At 35.6% G+C, this 21,385-nt stretch overlaps 2 protein-coding genes across 2 annotated transcripts; both read left to right on the top strand.

Moving 5' to 3' along the window:
* The first annotated feature begins 3,886 nt into the window (after nt 1–3,886).
* On the top strand, nt 3,887–5,715 carry CD24 (CD24 molecule). The gene has a single exon (XM_077111979.1). It carries the CDS (start codon nt 3,964–3,966, stop codon nt 4,198–4,200), a length of 237 nt encoding a protein of 78 aa, XP_076968094.1. The 5' UTR covers nt 3,887–3,963; the 3' UTR covers nt 4,201–5,715.
* Nucleotides 5,716–6,672: 957 nt separating this feature from the next.
* LOC143644990 (olfactory receptor 8C8-like) lies at nt 6,673–7,647 on the top strand. Its single transcript, XM_077114667.1, has one exon. The coding sequence runs from the start codon at nt 6,676–6,678 to the stop codon at nt 7,645–7,647; it is 972 nt and encodes a 323-aa protein (XP_076970782.1). The 5' UTR covers nt 6,673–6,675.
* The last annotated feature ends 13,738 nt before the right edge of the window (nt 7,648–21,385 follow it).

Raw genomic sequence — 21,385 nt, 5'->3', positions numbered from 1 at the left:
CTTGCTGATTTGTTTATTAGCTCAAGTAACTTTCTTGTAGATTTTTCAGGATTTTCCAAATATAGTAATATGCAAATAATGAAAAATTTATTTCTTCCTTTAGATTTTGGGTACCTTTTATTTCTTTTTCCTTCCTGATTGCTCTCACTAGAACTTATAGTAGTACAATGTTGAATAACAATGGTGACAGAGGTCATCCCTGTCTTGTTCTTGATCTTTCAGACTCTCACCATTGCATACAATGCTGGCTATGGGTTTTACATATATACCTTTTATCATGTTGAGAAAGTTACCTTTGATTCCTACCTTTTGAAGCGTTTTTGTCAGAAAAGGATTTTGGATTTTGACAAATGCTTTTTCAGCATCAATGGAGATGATCATGTGATTTTTCTCTTTCAATATGTTAATGTGTTCTATTACATTAACTGATTTTCTTGTGTTTAACCATCCTTGCATTCCTGGTATAACACCCACTCAATCTTGGTGTATAATTCTTTTAATATGCTGTTGGATTCAATTTGCTAATCCTTTGTTGAGAATGTTTTGCATCTATGTTCATAAGGGAGATTGGTCTGTAGCTTTCCTTTCTTAATAGCATCTTTAACAGTTTTGGTACTAAAATAATATAAGTTTCATATAATGAGTTAGGTAGAGTTTTTTTCTTCAATTTTTTTTGACAAGTTTGAGCGGGATTGGCATTAGTTGTTTTTGGAATGTTTGGTAAAATTCCCTCTGTGAAGCCATCTGACCCTGGGCTTTTCTTTGTAGGAAGATTTTTGATGACTGAATCTCTTCACTTGTGATTGGTTTGTTGAGATCTTCTGTTTCTTCCGGAGTCAGTGCAACTTGTTTGTGTGTTTCCAGGAATTTGTCCATTTTGCCTCAGTTGTCTAGTTTGTTGGCATATAGTTGTTCATAGTATCCTCTTATGATTTCTTTTATTACTTCAGGCTCTCATTTCTTATTTGTTTATTTGTATCTTCTCTTGTTTTTCTTTGTCTGTCTTGCTAGTGGCCCTCAATTTTATTATTTTCTCGAAGAACCAATTTTTGGTTTTATTGATCTTTCTATTGTTCTTTGTTCTCCCATTCATTTAACTCTGCTTTAATCTTTGTTATTTCTATCCTTCTGTTTGCTTTGGGGTTAGTTTGTTGCTCTTTCCTAAGTTCCTACAAGTTAGAAGTTAAGTCTTTCATTTTTGCTCTTTCTTGTTTTTTAATATAGGCATTTAGGGCAATAAATTTCACTCTCAGCACAGCCTTTGCCACATCCCATAATGTCTGATTAGTTGTATTCTCATTTTCATTTGTCTCCAAATAGCTACTCATTTTTCTAGCAACTTCTTCTTTGACCCACTTGTTGTTTAAGACTGTGTTTTTTTATCTCCATGTATTTGGGAATGCTTTCATTCTTTGGTGATTATTGAGGCCCAGCTTCATTCCATTAAGATCAGAGAAAGTGCTTTGAATAATTGCAGTGTTTTTAAATTTGTAAAGACCTGTTTTGTGCCTCAGCATGTGATCTTTGCTGGAGAATGTTCCATGAGCACTACAGAAGAATGTATATGCTGGTGTTTGGGGTGCAATGACTGATATATGTCTATTAGGACTAATTCATTTATCAAGTTGTTTAACTCCTCTGTTTCCATGTTGATCTTCTCTGTAGTTGTTCTATCTATAGAGGAGAGTGGTGTATTGAAGTCTCCTACTATTGCTGTTGAAACATCTATTACTCCCTTCAGTTTTTCCAATGTCTGTCTCATGTACTTTGGAGCTCCTTTTTTGGGAGTATAGACATTTATGATTGCTATTTCTTCTTGATGAATTTTCCCTTTAATTAATATATAGTGCCCTTCACTGTCTCTGATGATGTCTTTACCTTTAAAGTCTATCTTGGCTGAGATTAGTATAGTTTGCTTACTTTTGGTTACCATTTGCATTGAAAATCTTTTTTCCATCCTTTCACTTTCAATCTATTTGTATCCTTGTGTTTAAGATGAGTCTCTTGTAAGCAACATATAGCTGGATTATATTTCTTAATCCTTTCTGTGAATCTGTATCTTTTAATTGGTAAGTTTAGTCTGTTAACATTCACAATTATTACTGAAAAGACATTTCTTGAATCCACTATCTTATCATTTTTCTTTCATTTGTCAGAAATATATATTCTTTTCCCTCTCTCTCTTTATATCCTTTAAGTTACCCTTACTGGTACTCTTCAATTCTGTGCCCTCCTCCAGACTTCCCTCTCCTGTCTTTTTTTCAGCTGGCAGAACTCCTTTTATTATTTCTTATAGCTCCAGTCTCTTTTTTTTTTTTTTTTTAAGCTCCAGTCTCTTGTTGACATATTCTTTAGGATTTCTTTGTCTGTGAAAACTTTAATCTCTCCCACAATTTTGAAGGACAATTTGGCTGGTTGCAGAAATCCTGGCTGGAAGTCTTTCTCATTTAGGATCTTGAATATATCATAGAACTACCTTCTTGCCTCCAGGGTGCTAGTTGAGAAGTTTGAACTGAGTCTTATTTGATTTACCTTGTATGTAGTAAATTGTTTTTCTCTTGCTGCTTTCAGAATTTTCTACTTCCCTTCAACATTTGCAAGACTGATTAGTATGTGTCTTGAGGAAGGCCTGTTTGGATTTATCATGTTTTAAGTGTTTGAAATCAGCTATCCTGTCCTGGATATCATTTATTCTTTCTTCTGTCCCTTCAACTCTGCTGTTGTGTGCCTCTAGTATGTTTTTTACTTTGTCAACAGAGTCTTTAATCTCTGTGATAACTGCTATTTTTCTATTCATTCTTTCAAAGTCTTCTTTATGCTCGTCTACTGTCTTCTTGATCTCCTTTATGTCATTAGCCATTCCGTTTATTTTATGAAGTAGAGTTATATGAATATCTTTGATTACTTATTCCAACATCTGTCTCCTCTGCTCTTTTAATTTGGTCATTAGGTTTGACTGTATCTGTCTGCATTGTGATATGCTTAGTGATCCTCTGTTGTTTTTGTTGCATGTAAATATCTTGATTGGTTTACTTTGGAGTTGATTTTCTTCAGTTGTCTAAAGCCTTGTGTTTGTGGTGTGGAAATGTAGCAGAATGCAAGGTACAGTGCAGGGCACAACAGTGCGATAATGTACTGCAGCACAAGTATAGTCACAGAAGATCATAAGAAAATGCTCAGTTTTGGGCATAATTTGTGTTTGTGAAATCTGTAAAACAAACTAGAATTGTCCAGGAAGTAGTGTAGATCTCTAAGTTATACATATAGAACAGAACTTATCAAAATTAGCCAGTTTTGACTCCCAGGGAAAATTAAAAGTTCTGACATTTAGGTCCAGAAATTTTTATTTTCAGAATGCAGAGTGAATGGTTGCAGGGACAGAATACTAGTATGTAATTGGTAGAGGCCAGGGATGCTGTGCCTCATAAAATATATACATAGCCCACTACAGCAACACATATTTTAATGTACAAAATGCATATAGTTGTCGTGGTTCAGAATCTCTTTATATATGTGAATGTGGCAGAGGAGAAAGGAAGAGGAAGCTAAGACTTATCAGGCTCTCTTCATTTGCCAGACCTGGTCCAAATGCTTTATGTGAATTAACTCATTTAATAGCCATAGCAGCCTTATAAGATAGCATTTTTTATTCTCATTTTATAGATACAGATACAAAGTTCAGTGAAATTCCATAGCTCATTCAAAATTTTACAATTAAGAACTTGAGAATTGTTCGTTAAACTCAGTCCATTTACGAACTTCATCTCCTCACTTCACTGAGTTGAAATCTATAAGCATGTATAGTGTTAAAGCAATGATCTATTATTTCATTCATTTAATCCAGAGATTTGTAGAAGAGTATTAAAAATGGCAAGTGACGACCTTGCCGGTGCCCGCCCCTAGCCAGTGGTGCTCCACACACCCAGCATCCAGCCGGACTCGCAGCGCGCCGACGGAGCGGACATGGGCAAAGCGATGGTGGCCAGGCTCGGACTGGGGCTGCTGCTTCTGGCGCTGCTCTTACCCACGCAGATTTATTCAAATCAAACAACTCCCATGCCACATTCAAGTAACTCCTCCCAGAGTACCTTGGCTGCCCCAACTTCAGCTAATGCCACCACCCCAGGAAGCGGCAGTGTCCTGCAGTCTACAGCCAGCCTCCTCATGGTCTCACTCTCTCTTTTACATCTCTACTGTTAAGAGACTCAGATCAAGAAACATCTATGCTTCCCCATCTTCTGAACCCAATCCAAATGGCATCTAAAGTCCAGTGTGGCGAGAACACAGGTCTTCATTGAATCTACTGATTCCACACCTTAATTGATGCAGAAAATGTTGAGAATCCCAAATTTGACTGGTTTGAAGAACATGTGAAGGATTTGACTTGATGATGAATGCCAATATTAAGTCTGCTGGAGTTTCATGTAGAAGATGAAAAGAGACAACTTCCAAAATGAAGAGATTATTTCCTTGAATGTGACTTAAGAAATAGGGACACTTAAAACTCTACCTTGAAAAACAAATAGATTTTCTCTTATCCAAAGAGAAACAATGGGGTGTGGAATGGAGATTCAGTTTTCATTTGGTACATTAAATATATAGGGTCATGAAATGATTAGGTAATATAAAAGCTCCCATGATTCTATTTATGTGTACATTAGACGGAACCTCCAGGTGTTACTGTACATTCTCCATGTATTGTTTCACCAATACTAATTTAATGCTGATAAACTCTAGATAAAAGTTTTACATTGTTCAGCTATCATTGTTTTCTTGGGAACTCAGTTCTTATTTCTGAGGCTTGGGATTTGACATTGTTGTAATTGACATGTGCCAGGCAATGATGTATTGGAATCTACCCCACAATGTAAGCATAATGAATAAATCTTGCTTATTCATTTATAAAATCGAATGGTAGGCATTTCTTATCACATTCCCATCCAACAACAGCACCAGATTCATTTAGCTAAACTGATTCCAAAGAGTAGAAATGCATTGACCTCAGCCAATTTCAGAATTCTGCTTTTTTTGTTTCTGCATATGTTGAGTATATTTACAATTTAATAAATGATCTGTTTTGAAAGTAAAATTGATAGGTCTTGAAATTTAAAAGGCAAATGTGAAGGAGCCAAAAATAATGTAAATCCAGTATTTGGGAAGTGAAGACTGGAACCTATCCTGCATTAAATTCACAAAAACTTTTATACGCTTTCTGTAAATACTTTTTTTAACTATGAATCAGAATAGCCACATTTGGAACACTTTCTTTATCAGTTAATATTTTTAGATAGTTAGAACATGGTCATAAGCCTAAAATTGGCTTGATTCTGGAAAGTAAATCTTTTACAACTGCCTAAATGCACAGAAACCTTTTTAAAAATAAATACTCTCATGAAGTTTTTTGTTCGCATGGTCACACACTGATGCTTAGATGTCCTAGTATCTAATATGACCACAGAAGTCTTGATAGCCAGTCATTTGTTTCCATCTTTTTTTTCTTTAGAAACCCACAGGGAAAAACCAGATCCAACAGGTCTAAAGCTACTGTGTGTGTGAATGAACATTCCCTTCTACTGCATATTTGAATGCTATACATCTTGTTTTGGATTGTATATTGTGTTTGTGTATTTATGCTTTGATTCATAGTACCTTCTCATGTTATGGAATTGATTTGCATTGAACACAAACTGTAAATTAAAAATGGCTGAAAGAGCAATCAAATGAAAAAAAAAAAATGGCAAGTGACTATTTCCAAGGACCTCCCTTAGAGTTGCACTTGGTATCCAGTGGATGCACAGGGGAACAACCAAGGGGCCATCAGTTCTTTGCAGTGGGGATTAGGAATTCATTATATGATATATAAATTGAGCAGAACACTGAGTCCCAGAGGATCCTGTTCGATGATACAGGATGTAATCACAGGCCCAGAAATTTCTACCCTCAAGAGGCTCATCAAACTGAAAGAAATCATGTGGGAGAGGATAATTTTCTGTACTTCTAATTAATCTTCCCCAAGCCATAGGATGTGATGCAGGAAAAACATTCTCACTGAAGCCAGATGATTGTTCTTTAGGCTCATATAAGGTTGTTTTCCTGTTCACAAGTAAACAGGACCTTCTGGACAAATTAAAAGTAGAAATTACAACTTCTTTAAAAAAATACTTCTTCTAGAATGTTAAAGACTCAGGACAGTGCTGATGGCTACTGCCTCCTTCATTGTCAGAAACCTTGTCAGCTTCACGATGGTAGAGATGAATAACCCTCAAGTCCAGTGTCAGTGAGGTCTCCAGGTGAAGGAATCATCTCTGATTTAGTAACCTCCTTCAAACCTACAACTATATAAGACAAGAATTTTAGGGGAGCACTCCAGCCTTTGATATGAGATTGGCAGGAGCTCATGTCAGAGGGAGGAAATTAGGCATTAGGAGGTCTACCAGCACTCTCCTCATTCTCCTCTGCACAATGACCAAGACTCTGAGAGAGGGAAAGAGAGGAAGGAAGAACAGTGTGGACTCTCAGTCCTGGGGAATCTCCTCAGGATGTCAGTTACATGGATGTCTCACCCTGTGTCTTCAAAAAACCTTGATCTTGTAACCCTGCTGATCCAGATCTCCCTTTGCAGGATAAGATTGATTGTACATCACTAAGCTCACCTCTACTCCTGCTCTACAGATCATGCCCATGAAGAAAATGGCTGTGGAAAATGTCTCTTCAGTGACTCAGTTTATCCTTATGGGATTAACAGACAAACCTGAGATTCAGTTGCCCCTGTTTTTTCTGTTTTTGCTGAACCATGTGGTCACTGTAGTGGGGAATTTAATTTTAATGCATCTTATTTGCTTCAGTTCCCACCTTCACACCCCCATGTACTTTTTCCTCTTTAATCTGTCCTTCATTGATCTCTGCTATTCATTTGTCTTTACCCCCAAAATGCTGATGAGCTTTAATTCAGAGAGGAACGTCATCTCCTTTGCAGGATGCATGGCTCAGTTATTTTTCTTCTGTTTCTTTGTCAGCTCTGAGTGCTATGTGCTGACAGCCATGGCCTGTGATCGCTACGTGGCCATCTGTAAGCCCCTACTGTACACCATCATCATGTCCCCTCAGATGTGTTCTCTGCTGATGTCTGCTTCATACGTGATGGGGTCTGTTGTTGCGATGGCTCACACAGGGTGCATGATGAAGCTGAAGTTTTGTGACTTCAACATCATCAACCACTACATGTGTGACATCTTTCCCTTGCTCCAGCTCTCCTGCAGCAGTACATATACCAATGAGATTGTGGCTTCAATTATTGCGGGTACAGTTATCATAGTATCAAGTATAATTATCTTTATCTCTTATGCTATGATTCTTTTCAATGTCCTTCACATGTCATCAGCTAAGGGCTGGTCCAAAGCCTTCAATACCTGCGGCTCCCATTTAATTACTGTTGGCCTTTTCTATGGATCTGGGCTGCTCACTCATGTCAAGCCATCATCTGCTGGGTCTTTGGGTCAGGAGAAATTTTTCTCAGTGCTTTATACCAATGTGGTGCCCATGCTGAACCCCCTTATCTATAGCCTGAGGAACAAGGATGTCAAAGCTGCTCTCAAGAAAACCCTGAAGAGAATAACACACAGAACAGAACCAGTGGTGCTGTTTTAGTCCTTACTTCCATTGCTGTGTCCTTTTCTCTTCTACCTGCCTCTCCTCATCTTCTTCTTCCTATTCTTTTCCTGCATCTCTTCTTCTTTCCTTCTAAAGTCTACGTTGAAGAATTTTTAGTCTACCATCTTCTTTTCACTTTTCAGTGTAAACATTTATTGTTTCAATACGTACATTTTATTTACTATTTTTTTAAGGAAAAAGTCTATTGCAATCCATAATGTGCACAAATTCCTTACAAATACTTGTGAAAGATAAGTCTCCTCGTCCAATTCCCTAGTCGTGGAAATGATTGTGTGACTTGATAAAAGTCACACATTAATGTTGCAGAACCCAGTGAAGGAATGAAAGGAAAGAAAGGAGTGTGTAAAAGAAGGAACAGAAACTCGGGAGAGTTGTTTCCGAATGACCTGGATGTGGAGTCACCGTGGGAACAATGCCTTCAGCCAGAGTTACTGTACAGAGTGGGGACTGTCAACCTCAAAATGCATACGTGTCTCCAGAAAGGTTTGATTTCAGAGGGGTTCAACAGGGTCAGCTACAAAGAAAGAGTTAATCACAATCTTGCTTATAATTGTTATCACTTCCTATAATGGGGAGACTGAGGAGCTCGTGGACAGGCCTCCCTGGTGATGTCAACATTTTCATGGTAGTATGTGGACTTTAAAAAGCCTATTAGATATTACACTATTTCATATTTTGTTGAAACAAAATATGAGAGGTATTTATGATGAATAGAAGCTGTAAAAATAGGGCTCACAAAATATTCTTGTTTTGTGTGACAGAAAAGTAACTGCACACCACTCCTTTCAAGTAGATTAGGAAAAGATGCCCTCACAGGATATTCATCCGTGAATGGAGTTAAGTATGTCTGTAATTCCTATAGTTATCGTGAATTTTGGAAGGTTTGAAAACACCGTTGTTTAAAAAAATAGCCTTAAAATTTAATAATATCTGTTAAAAACATTATTTAAATCTGATTACTGTTATTGCTATGAGAGTGAAGGATCAGATATTTCATGTATTTTAATATTTATCTCATTATCATAATTTTTTTAACTCTTATTTCTCAAGCAGAATTTGAACACATAGTATCTACATCTGTCCTTCTTTGCTTGTATCTATTAAATTGCCTAGTTAAATATCTTATAATTGTTTTGCTTGAATTTTTCTCTAAAGTATATCATTTTAAATTTTACAAACTGATAGAGCCAAAAATTAAGGTATATATCATCAAAGTCTAAATTCTTGGTACTTTGTTGAAAATATGTGAAGCAGAGATCTAGCACGTTCTCTAGAACTCCCTGGTGTATTGTGATTTGCAAGCAGCCTGACTCTGCTTTCAAAACTAACAGGTTTATTTCACTATTTGAACTTACATTCGTGCATTGACTAGCAAATCTAGTCACTTATTTTTGAAACTATAATAATATTTTATAATATTTAGAACTAAAATTATTGACATTCAAATCTTGTTTTTGGAAATTAATAAAACAGATATAAAAATTTAGAATGTAACTCAAACGGACATTTGCACACCAATGTTTATAGCAGCGTTATTTACAATTGCAAAGAGATGGAAACAGCCAAAATGTCCATCAAGGGACGAGTGGCTAAACAAACTGTGATATATACATACAATGGAATATTATGCTGCTTTAAGACAGGATAAACTTATGAAGCATGTAATAACATGGATGGACCTAGAGAACATTATGCTGAATGAGTCTAGCCAAAAACTAAAAGACAAATACTGTATGGTCCCAATGATGTGAATCGACATTCGAGAATAAACTTGGAATATGTCATTGGTAACAGAGTCCAGCAGGAGTTAGAAACAGGGTAAGATAATGGGTAATTGGAGCTGAAAGGATACAGACTGTGCAACAGGACTAGATACAAAAACTCAAAAATGGACAGCAGAATAATACTTAATTGTAAAGTAATCATGTTAAAACACTGAATGAAGCTGCATCTGAGCTATAGGTTTTTTGTGTTTTTTTTTGTTTTTTGGTTTTTGGTTTTTTTTTACTATTATTACTTTTATTTTTTTCTCTATATTAACATTCTATATCTTTTTCGGTTGTGTTGTTAGTTCTTCTAAACCGATGCAAATGTACTAAGAAACGATGATCATGCATCTATGTGATGATGTTAAGAATTACTGATTGCATATGTAGAATGGTATGATTTCTAAATGTTGGGTTAATTTCTTTTTTTCTGTTAATTAATAAAAAAAAAAAGAAGGAAAAAAAATTTAGGATGTATAAGCTTATCTATAGCTATTGAATGTTTAGAGGTTTTGTATCTGTGCATTAGTAATTTCTTTAAGCCATGGATATTGTCATACACATCTTTCATATAATGTTATATCATAGATACTCCATAAAAATTTTAGGCTTGAAAAGTTTTGTTTTGCTTACGTGCATCCCCATATTAACATATTGCAAGGGATTTAAACTATTTTGTACATAAAATATTATCATTATCTATACCCTGTTCCTTAGCCGATCTGTTTTGGCCAGGTACAGTTGGAGTTCTAGCCATGTGGTCTGGAAGGCTGTGTGGCCCATAGTAGGTAGGGCTTCTGGGAGTCCAGTATGGGAGCGGCTCTGACATGACAGCACACTGTGTCTTTGGAAGGTGAGAAGAACAATGTGTAAACCACGTACTCCCTGCCCCATTCAATGGTCAAGCCACAGAGCTTCTCCATCACCTGAATGACAGCTGTAGCAGGCACATGCAGAGGGGGGCAGCACCCATTGTGGACAGGTGCCCTCGGGGCTGCTGTGGAGCTGCAGGAGCACAGTGTGCAGCCTTAGGGGCTGCCGTCTCAGTGATGGGGCCAGGCTGGGGATCCTGATGGTTCCTGTTCCAGGCGGGACCCGAGTCTGAGTCTCCCCCTATCATGCACTTGTCTGTTTCCAGCTGTTGTGTTCTTTTAGTGGCATGTCTAAGCTAGTTGCAGTGTGAGTGCTCTAATGTTGCCCTTGGTATATAATGAAAATACTGATTTATTTCTTTTACCATCTGATATAACTTACATATTGCACAGTTCACAAAAAAAAACCTTTATAGTTTAATGAATAATGGAAAAAATAAACGTACACCCCATTTAGACCATAAAATAAAATATTGCCAGGTTATTAATATGTTATTCAATGTTTTTTAGCATTTTTATTAAATAGGTTTGAAAGTCCCAATAACATAGACCAACAATTGCAGGTAGGCAAGTTATTAAATAGTATATCCATGTGAATTTGCCCCAAATAATGGTAGTGGGCTGGATACACTCACTATTTCAACTTTGGTGATTAACTTCATAATTGGAAAAATTTTTGTATAAACAAACTTTAAATATTAAAAATGTGAGATGTCCTATATTGTAGTTTTGTGACCTTTTTTCAGGTTTGTTGCCATTAGATATTTGATAGACATTTAAAGTTTACACATAATCATTTAAGTAATGTTTACAAATTTGGGGGTGAGAAAATACATGGATGAGATGAGACAGCTGTACAAAATATCTATATACATTCCTTCTGAATTTTCTTATATCCTTTGGATTTACCTCCCTCTGATTCCTATTGAAGCAAGATAAATAGGACAATAGAACGTCCCTGGTTTTCTATTCAATTCTGAGAGAGTTAACAGACCACTTTCAGTTCTTTGTTTCTTATCTAGCTCCAAAGGAACTAATAGAGAGCTGCAAAATTCCTGGACCAAAAATTTCCCTAAAGCCCCAAAACCACTGAAACCTTCCCAAACCACAAAAGCTTGTAAATTTCTGGGCCCAAAGCAAACTCTTAGTCAATGATAGGAACATAGGGTCATAAAGATTGTTAACCACTTGTCCAAAGACAAATTTTAGGTATGTGACAACAGACTAGTAATTCTGCTATCTTCTTCTAGAAGAAAGACCCCTTGTAAAATAAGCTGGCCCACTCCACTCAGTGTGACTCCCTCCCTTGACACATCACATTTAACCCCTTTAACGTTCACTCTCTCTTTAATAAACTTTACTTATTCCTACCGGCCCTCTCATCTCTAAATTCTTTTAGTTTCTAGACTATTGAACTTGGATCTGGGCTCAGCCGGCAGCATTGCCCACCAGGCCCCAGTTACACTGTATCTGAACCATTATACCGTGAGCACCCAGAATATGCTGTTGACCATTTTAATCTGTTTTATTATTTAGTCTACTTTCATTGTTATTATTTTTGCTATACAACAGCTTTTTAATTCTGGATTTTTAAAAATGAAATTTTAGAGAAATAAGGAGGAAAAAATAAAATATCTACAACATAAATTGAGCAATTTTCTCTTGCCCTTAATAGCTGATTCAGCTTTGTAAGCACCTAGTAAGATGTTTTCTTCCCACATTCACTCCACATGTCCCGTTGTTTCTGTCTCTCAGCGCTGATGTGGTTCCATCTTACTTACTTAGAATATATCCATTAAAATTCTCAACTTGTATATATTTCTTTCAGTAAACTTCAGTTATCCTCTTTAATAAACTGAAAGTCTCCCCTCTCTAATAAGTCTCTGCCCACTGACTCCTCATTTCTAATATTCTCTCTGATGGAATTCTCCAGCTAACCACTAATTTTGAAGTACAGTCACACTGTTGCTTCTTGAGCCTTCATGAGTGAAGTGGGCTTTTCTGGCTTTTGTAATCAGCCCAGCATATCTGAAGCATTAACCGATTATGCCTTTCACATATTCCACCTTGCCTGAGAGAAGCTGTTGGTGACATCTTATGACCATAAGTGGAAAACCTGTTCAGACTGGAACCTGCATTGAGGAAAGAGGACCAAAATAAAAGGATTGAGAGTAACAAGGTTGGTCACATCAAATGAATCGCTTAGTTATGGTTCACCCCAAACCAAGGAAAACCTTTGAGGTTTCTATTAGGAAACAACTTCATTTTTCTTATCTAAGCTGCTTGTTCACCAATGCCAGTGTTATTCACAATAATTTGACTGATTCTCTGTTTATTTATCAGCAAAAACCATGGCTTAATCTTACAAAATATATTTTTCTTGGAAATAGATTATAAGAAAACATTTTCATTTAAAACCTGCAAAATATTCACACAAACAATTTTAAATTGTTAACAATAAAACATTATTTATGATGTTAAACCCTAACAGCTGCTTTTGGTACTCATTTTCAAAGGCTTCTTGAGAACATGAGTAATCCATTCTTTATGTTCTTTCAAATTTGCAGTTTTAACATAGCTAAGTAACAAAACTTCACTGATTCAGATTTAATCATGTTACATTTTTTGACCATGTTATTGGATGTAAAGAAAAGCAAATCCTTTAATCTGTGCCATTAAACTTTGAATATGCTATTTTAGCTACTTACTATAATTTTCTTAGTTAGCATATTTAAAATGTTTACTTCTTCTTAATTCTTAAAGGATATTTACGTTAGGTATAGAAATCTAGCTTCAAAGATATATATTTTTAAATAATCCAAAGGTGTTACTTTACAATCCATTGCTTTACAATATTTTTAGGAAAAGTCTGTTGTGATGCTCACATTGATTCTTTAGTGCGTGTCTTTTTTTTCTTTTCCCTGTGGCTTACTCTCTTTAAGATTTTTGTCTTCATCCTTAGTTTTCAGTAACTTGAACATCACATCCCTTCAAGTTTGCCTGTTTTTCTGCATGTAGTTCTTTGAGATTCTTGAATGTTTAGGTTTCCAATTTTAATACATTTTGCAATAATGGTCATTATTTATTCAAATATTTTTTCTGACCCCCTCCCTCTCTTGGATTCTAATTATCCATGTATTAGACCCCTGGAAGTTGTGTCATATCTCAGTAATATTCTCTTCATATGTAAACCTCTCATTCTAATTCACTGTGCATAGTTTTTAATTTCAGGTACATGATTTTTGTCTTTGTAATTCTAATTGGATTGTTGTTCTTTTTTGAGTGTCTAGTCAGTATACTATTTCTTCCAGTTTTCCTTAAATAAATGGCACACATTTATTGTTGAATTATTATTATCTTGGTCTACTGACTTTAGTATATGTGTTATTTTGGATTATGTGTCTGCAAATTGATATTTTCTTTATCATGAATTGAATTCTCCTGCTTCTTTGCACACCTTGTTTAACTTAATTTTAAGGTTCTTCTTATTGGTGTGAAATGACATAACAAATTTGTGATTTGTTTGATTTGAAATTACTCATTTTGGAGTTTGCTATTGTTATGTTTAGCTGTTTATGTGCAGAGCTCCTAGGGCAATGTTTCCCTCTTGGCTCAATCTGCACGAAGATGAGTCTTAGGCACTGTTTGATGTTTAAGCAGGTTATTTAAGCAGTGATTTTACAAGAGTAAGAGTGGGAGCATGTTGGTATCTTGTGCATTTTAAGTCAGGGGTCACGCAACTGATAATCTGGGAGGGGCTCTGTCTGGTGATGACTCTTAGAATGGGGGAGTCTCTCCTCTCTCTTATGTTTGTATTTAATCTACCTCTATTTAGGGGGACTGAGGCCATCTTCATCAGTAGGTTATTTGTCCCCTTGAATGTAAAGGGGTTTGCTACACCAACATGTTTTTGTAGTTATTTCTGTAATATTATTTTGTAGTTATTTTTGTAAAAATTACTTTATAAGTAAACCTGTTTAAGTATCAGACAGTATCTAAGACTCATCTTGATGAAGATTGAGTCAAGAGGATTTCTCTCCCCTGAGCCTCCATCTCCCAAAGCCCTGAACATGACAATGTATTGGACACCTTTGGCCAAGATAGGCGCCCTGAGAGGGAGGAGTTTGAGGCAGACTGGATCTGGGGTCTTTTGCCTTTTGCAACACAGCTATTGCCCCTCTCTGCTGTGTCAGGATGCCATTTGTCAACATGAGGGATCCTTGTACCTAAGTTTTTGATTATGGGCCAAGAAGTTGTCATTTATATAACACCACAAGCACTTGTCAGATGGAAGCCAGAAGACCACGAAACTGTGTTGCACAGACCGTGGGGGGTTGTTGAGGTAAACCAATGTGTATCATTGGCTTTTGAAATGAAATTGAATTGAGTGTGATTTGCCTTGTATATTGGCACTGAATACTACATGTTGGCCAGGTCAATAAGAGAAAACTAAATGGAACAAGCATTTTGAACTTTTTAAAAAATGGTGGCAATATTTGTCTGTAAGAAGGGCTTTTGCTAGCATCCTTGTTGAGGCTGTAATAATTAAAGGCTTGCTTCATGGTTTATTTGTTTTCATTTTGGCCTGGTCTAAGTACAGGCCAGATTGTGGGTTCAAAGGTGAGATAATGGTTTCTAGAATGCATGTTTCTATCATGTCATATATATCTGGGCATATTTTTTTAGTTTTCTGTTAGTCGATATAGTGGAATGTTAAGCACATAGAGGGGCTTAGAGAGTTTTATTTGTTTTCAGTGGACATGTACAATTATCAGCACAAAGTATTGACCTTGGTCTCTTTGGTGGAACTAGAGTGTTAGAATGTCCACATTCATGATAGGATATGGCAGTGGAGAGGCTGGCAGCAGGAAAATCTGGCCATGCATAGAGGATAGGTCTTATCTTCATGGTGGCAGGTGTCTAACATACTGCCCCCTCCCAGTCCATCAACTGGCTCTGTGCAGCCAGGGCGTTGCACTAGTGAAGTGAGGATCAGTGTGACCTATAATCTAGTGTCCAATAAGGTCATGAAAGTTTTTAGGTTTTCAGGCTTCAAAATCACACAGGCTGGGCGAACAGGTATTTGCCTTCTGTGGTTGTGCCTGGGGATGACTGCTAGAACCGAAAACAAGCAGGAGCTGGCATTGTTGAGGGTATGGAGCTTGTTTGTCCCACAGGTGGCATGGTCTTCCAGTTTGGGTATTTAGTGTCTTTAGGAACCCATAGACTTGTTGGCAGTCATCACCCTGATTCAGCAGTAGGCAGCACAGGTGAAGGGTGTGTGTGGGGTGGGGATAAGGAATGGAGCATTTTTCCAAGTTGTTCCAGGTAGGGTGGGCAAGCTGTTGTTCATTCTGGGTCTTAGGTGTCACAGAGAACCACTAAATAATCTTCCAGGGTTATACAATTATACATTCCCACCAGCGTGAATAAATGTTCCTGTTTCTTCATATCCTCTCCAACATTTGTAGTTTCCTGTTTGTTTAATAGCAGTCATTCTTATAGGTGTGAATGATATCTCATTGTGGTTTTGATTTGCATTTTCCTAATAGTAATGACAATGAACATTTTTTCATTTGCTTTTTTGCATTTGTATTTCCTCTTCAGGAAAATATCTACTCATATCTTTTTGCCTATTTAATAATTGTTTGTTTACTATTTTGTTGTTGTGTTGTAGAATTTCTTTATATGTACTAGATATTGAACCCTTATCAGATATATGTTTTCTAAATATTCTCTCCCCTTGAGTTGACTGCCTCTTCAACTTTTTTGTGTCTTTGAAGTACAAAAGCATTTGATTTTGAGGAGTTCTCATTTATCTATTTTTTCTTTTGTTGCTTGTGCTTTGGGTATAAGGTCTATGAAGCTACCCTTTATCACTAGGTCTTAAAGATGTTTCCGTATACATTCTTCTAAGAGTTTTAAGGTATTGGATCTTGTATTTAGGTCTTTGATCCACTTTGAGCTAATTTTCATATAGGGAGTGAGGTATGGGTCATCTCTCATTCCTTTCGTTGTGGATATCCAGTTCTTCCAGCTCTGTTTATTGAAGATAAAATTCAGTGGATTTGGAGGCCTTGTTGAAAATCAATTGAACATAGATCTGGGGTTCTATTTCCAAACTACCAATTTGATTTCATTTATCACGTGCTATCTTTGTACCAGTATCATGCTGTTTTGGCCACAGTGGCTTTATAATAAGCTTAAAAGTCAGGTAGTGTAAGTCTTACCACTTTGTTCCTTTTTAGGATGTTTTGGCAATCCAGAGTCAGTCAAGGCCTCTTTCCTTTCTAAATAAATATGGTGACTAGGTATTCTACATCTGCAAAGTAGGTTGTAGGAATCTTTTTTTTCCCACGGGCAGGCACCAAGAATTGAATCTGCGTCTTCAGCATAGGTCATAAGAATTTTTATTAGAATTGTTTTGAATCTGTAGATCAATTTGGGTAGAACTGACATCTTCGTGATGTCTACCTTTCCTGTCCGTGAACACGGAGTATCTTTCCAACTATTTAGGTCTTTTTAAAATTTCTTTTAGCAAAGCTTTGTAGTTTTCTGTGTAGAAGTCATTTGAATCCTCTTCTTCAGGATTCATAGTAATCATCCCTCTCTTGTTTCTGATTTTGTTTATTTGCATGTTCTTCGCTTTTGACTTTGTCAGTCTGGAGAAGGATTTGTCAATATTGTTGGTCTTCTCGAAGAACCAAACTTTTATTTTATTTTATTATTATTATATTTTTGTTCTCCAATTTATTCATTTATGCTTTCATCTTTGATATTTCTTTTCTTCTACATGCTTTAGGGTTGGTTTGCTCTACTTATTTTAGTTTCTTCAGCTATTAAGTTAGATCTTTGGTTTTAGCTCTGTTTTCCTTTTAAATGTATGCTTTTAGAACTATAGATTTCCCTTTGAGCAACGCCCAAGCCTCATCCCATAGGTTTCAATATGTTGTATTCTCATTTTTTATTTATCTCCAGATATTTACTGGTTTCTCTTGAAATTTCTTCTTTAACCTACTGATTGTTTAAAATTGTGTTGTTTATCCTCCCTGTATTTTTGAAAGTTCTGTTCTTTGGTGGTTATGGATTTCCAGTGGGAACATAGTATCTGGGCACTTTACAGTCAGGGGGTCATATAACTGACTGACTATAAGGGTCTGTGTCCAGAGGGGACTTTTAAAATTAAGGGAGCTTCTCCACTCTCTCCTACCTATATTTAGTGAGAGTGAATTATCAGGTGTTTTTTATACAAATAAACCCTTTAAAATTTTCAAAATTGTATCTATGTTCAAGTATACTTAACTAATAAAATCTCCTAGCTAAGGTTACAGCACACTCGTAGGTGATGCGTGGTGTCAGCTCTGAGAAACACTTTATTGGACCTATTACTATCTATACATTTTGTAGGCATAATGAGTCTTTAAATATATCCCAGCTATTTAATAAGGCCTACAGATTGATGTCTGGCCATTACTGTTGATGAAAGAAACACAAGCTCATTGTAATACTTGGTGGCTGTTATGGGTAAGAAGCTTAGATGGAAAGAAATGGTAGTCTGCAGTTCATCTGACTGTGTCTTCTTTGTACTCCCTCTATGTGTTTTCCTCAGATTCAGTGGCTTTCTCCAAGTTGTAGAACTGAATTAAATAAAAGAATTTCTTTTATGGATACATCAGAGTTCTTTGCTACATAAAACTACTGTTCTAAATAATCCAGTATTATGTCTCTCATGTGGAATAGAAGGGTATGGATTTCCCTTCTGATGTCAATTTTAGAGTTTAGAGATGGGTTACAAAAAAAGTAACACAATAGCTTTCCATAATATTTCTCAATTGACAGTATAAAATATGAGATTTTAAATTTTTTGCTTTAAATACTTAGAGTAAATTTACAAATCTTTAAGTGTACAAATTAATGGCTCTTTTAAATATATATACCCATCCCGTTTTCCCCATGAATGTAATATAGACTACTTCCATCATATCAGAACATTTTCTCTTGCCTTTTCATAGATAATCCTCATAACCAACCTTCAGGCAACATTTCTAAAATTATTTTCACTATGATTCTTTAATGTCTGCTTTTAGAACAACTTCAAAATGACATCATACAAGATGCGGTCTTTTGTATTTAACTTTTTCACTAATAATGATATTTTTATACTCCATTTTGTTGTCTGTCTCAGTAGTTTAGCTTATTATTGCTGAGTAAGATTCTTTTGTATGAATAAATCACAGTTTGTTTATCCATCCTCTAGTTGATAGTTATTGCATTTGAGTTTAGATTTTGGTCATAATTAATATGCTGCTGTTAGTATATATGTGCAAGTCATTTTGGAATTCTATGTATTAATTTTCTTTGGGAATATGTAGGAATTGAATTGCTGCATGATAAGCTAAGAATTTCACTTTATAAGAAACTTCCAAACCATTCCCAGGTAATTTATTACTCTATATTCCCACCATTAATATAAATAAATTAAAGTTGTTTCACATCTTCATCAACAATTTGTGTTGTAGACTTTTTAATTTAGCTGTTATCATAGATGTGAAAATGTGAATTAGAAATTCATGGTATGTGTGTGTTCAAATTTTCATTTACTGAGATATAATTTAACTAGAGTCAAATAAACACTTTTTTGTTTAGAATTCTGTAAGCGATGTCAGACACGTGCACTAGAGAAACCGCACCAAAATCAAGATAGTCCTCCACGTCCCTTTATAGTTAAATCCTTTTTCCACCCCAGGCACAAGGAGCCACTGATCCGATTTCTGTTCACTCAGTTTTGCCTTTTCCAGAACGTCATTTAAACTGATGCATAAAGCATATCATTTTTTGCTTTGACCTCTTTCTCTTAACATAATGAATTTGAGATCATCTGTATTGTTACCCATATCTGAGCTTCATCCCCATATTTCTGCATGAGATTCATGGAGATTTTATTCTAAAAAATATTTATCCATTAATCAGCTGAAGAATGGTAACTGAGAATAGACGTAATTTTATTAATTTTATGTGAAAATAAGCTTTTATTCTTGCAATTACCTTGGATTGCAACACCTTCATAAGAGTCTGCCAAATTGTTCCCCAAACTGACTGCACCATTTGCATTCCCACAGGTAATTCGTGAGAATTCATTTTGTCCCACCTCCTTACCAACACTATGTACAGTTCAGTTTTATTTTAATTTGTTTTTAAATTTTAGCCATTTTAATAAATTTATGGTGACATCTATGGTTTTAATTTTTTTTACCTAATAAAAAATAAGGTTGAGTATCTTTACACGAATTTATTTGAATTCTGTATCTTTTTTCTTAAATGTTGAGTTACATATGTTGCTCATTTACTTATTGAATTGTGCATTTTCTCATTAACTTTTTTTTTTTTTTTTTAAGAGAGAGGGAGGAAAGGAAGGAAAGACAGAGAAGGAAGGAAGGATGGAAGGAAGGAAGGGAGGAAGAAAGGGAAACATTTTTAAACATTTTCTTGTTTTATTATATTTTGTTTGTTTGTTTGTTTTTTTTTTTTTACATGGGCTGGGGCCGGGAATCGAACCGGGGTCCTCCGGCACGGCAGGCAAGCACTCTTGCCCGCTGAGCCACCGCGGCCCGCCCTTTTCTCATTAACTTTTAAGTGTTCTTTATATATTCTGAATACAAGTTACTTATTAGATATATCTTTTCAAATATTTTACCAGTCTATGTCATGATTTCCTCTCCTTTACTATTATCTGTCTCAGAGAAATAGGCCTTTATTTTTATAATACCCAATTTAACATTTTTATTTGTTTGTCTTATGGCTTGTGCTTTTGGTAGCTCCTCTTCAGAATCTTTTCTAAAGCCTATGTCAGGAAGTTTTTCCCTTTTGTTCTCTCCTAAATGCCTTATAGATTCTAGTTTTAAATATACTCCTTTGGTTTATTTGTGAATTATTAGAGAGGTTTCAGGTTTATAAAAAAATCTTGTAGAAAGTGTAGAGATCCTATATACCCCCTCCCACAGATTTCTCTATTTTGAAAGCTGCATTCATATGTTACCTTTCTTACAATTTATGAAATATTATTGTAATTACACTAATAACTATATTTCAAGATTTATATTAGTCTTCATTTTTTCTGTTTTACATTCTATACTTTTTTAAAATTTGCTTTCTGGAAACATATATACAATTTTTCTTTTTACTCCCTCAAATGAGCATTCAGTGGTGTCACTTATGTTCACAGTGTTATGCTACCATCACCACCATCCATTATTAACACTTTACCATCACCCGAAACAGAAGCTCTGTATCATTTAAGTAAGAATTCCCCATTCCTAATCCCAATCCTAGTCTCTTGTACCCATGTTGTAGTTTCAGATTCTATGAATTTGCTTATTCTAATTATTTTGTGTAAGTCAGATCATAGCATATTTTCATTTTGTGTCTGGCTTAATTCATTCAACATGATTGTTTCAAGGTTCATGCATGCTATGTGCATCAAACTCCAGTCCTTTTTATACCTGAATAATTTTCCATTGCGTGTGCATACCACATTTTGTTTATCATTTCATCTATTGATGGATGCTTGGACTTCTTCCATCTGGGCTATTGTGAATTATGCTGCTATGAACACTGGTGTAGGAATATCTGTTTGAGTTTCTGCTTTCAGTTCTTTGGGATGTATACTTAAAAGTGGTATTGCTGGGTCACATGGTAATTCTACACCCAACTTCCTGAGGAACAAACAACTGTCCTCACTGTGGCTGCACCTTTTTATATCCCCAGCAATAATTATCAAGTGTTCCTATCTCTCTCTGCATTCTCTCCAACACTTATTTTATCCATTTTTAAAATAGTATCTTTTCTAGTGGGTATGGAATGGCATGTCATTGTGGTTTTCACTAGTGGTTAATTATATTGAACATCTTTTATTTGTATTTACTAGACATCTATATGTATTCTTTGGATAAATGCTTGTTGAAGGCTTTTGCCCATTATCACATTGGGTTGTTCTTCATTTTATTATTTTTTTTAACTTTTTCTATTGTATAATATAACATATAAACAAAAAATATGTAGCATATATACAAAGCAAAG

This window comes from Tamandua tetradactyla, chromosome 8 (assembly GCF_023851605.1).
Source record: "Tamandua tetradactyla isolate mTamTet1 chromosome 8, mTamTet1.pri, whole genome shotgun sequence".
In the NCBI taxonomy this organism is placed as follows: Eukaryota; Metazoa; Chordata; class Mammalia; order Pilosa; family Myrmecophagidae; genus Tamandua; species Tamandua tetradactyla.
Note: the sequence above shows the minus strand (reverse complement) of the source record. Positions and strands in the feature narration are given on the sequence as shown.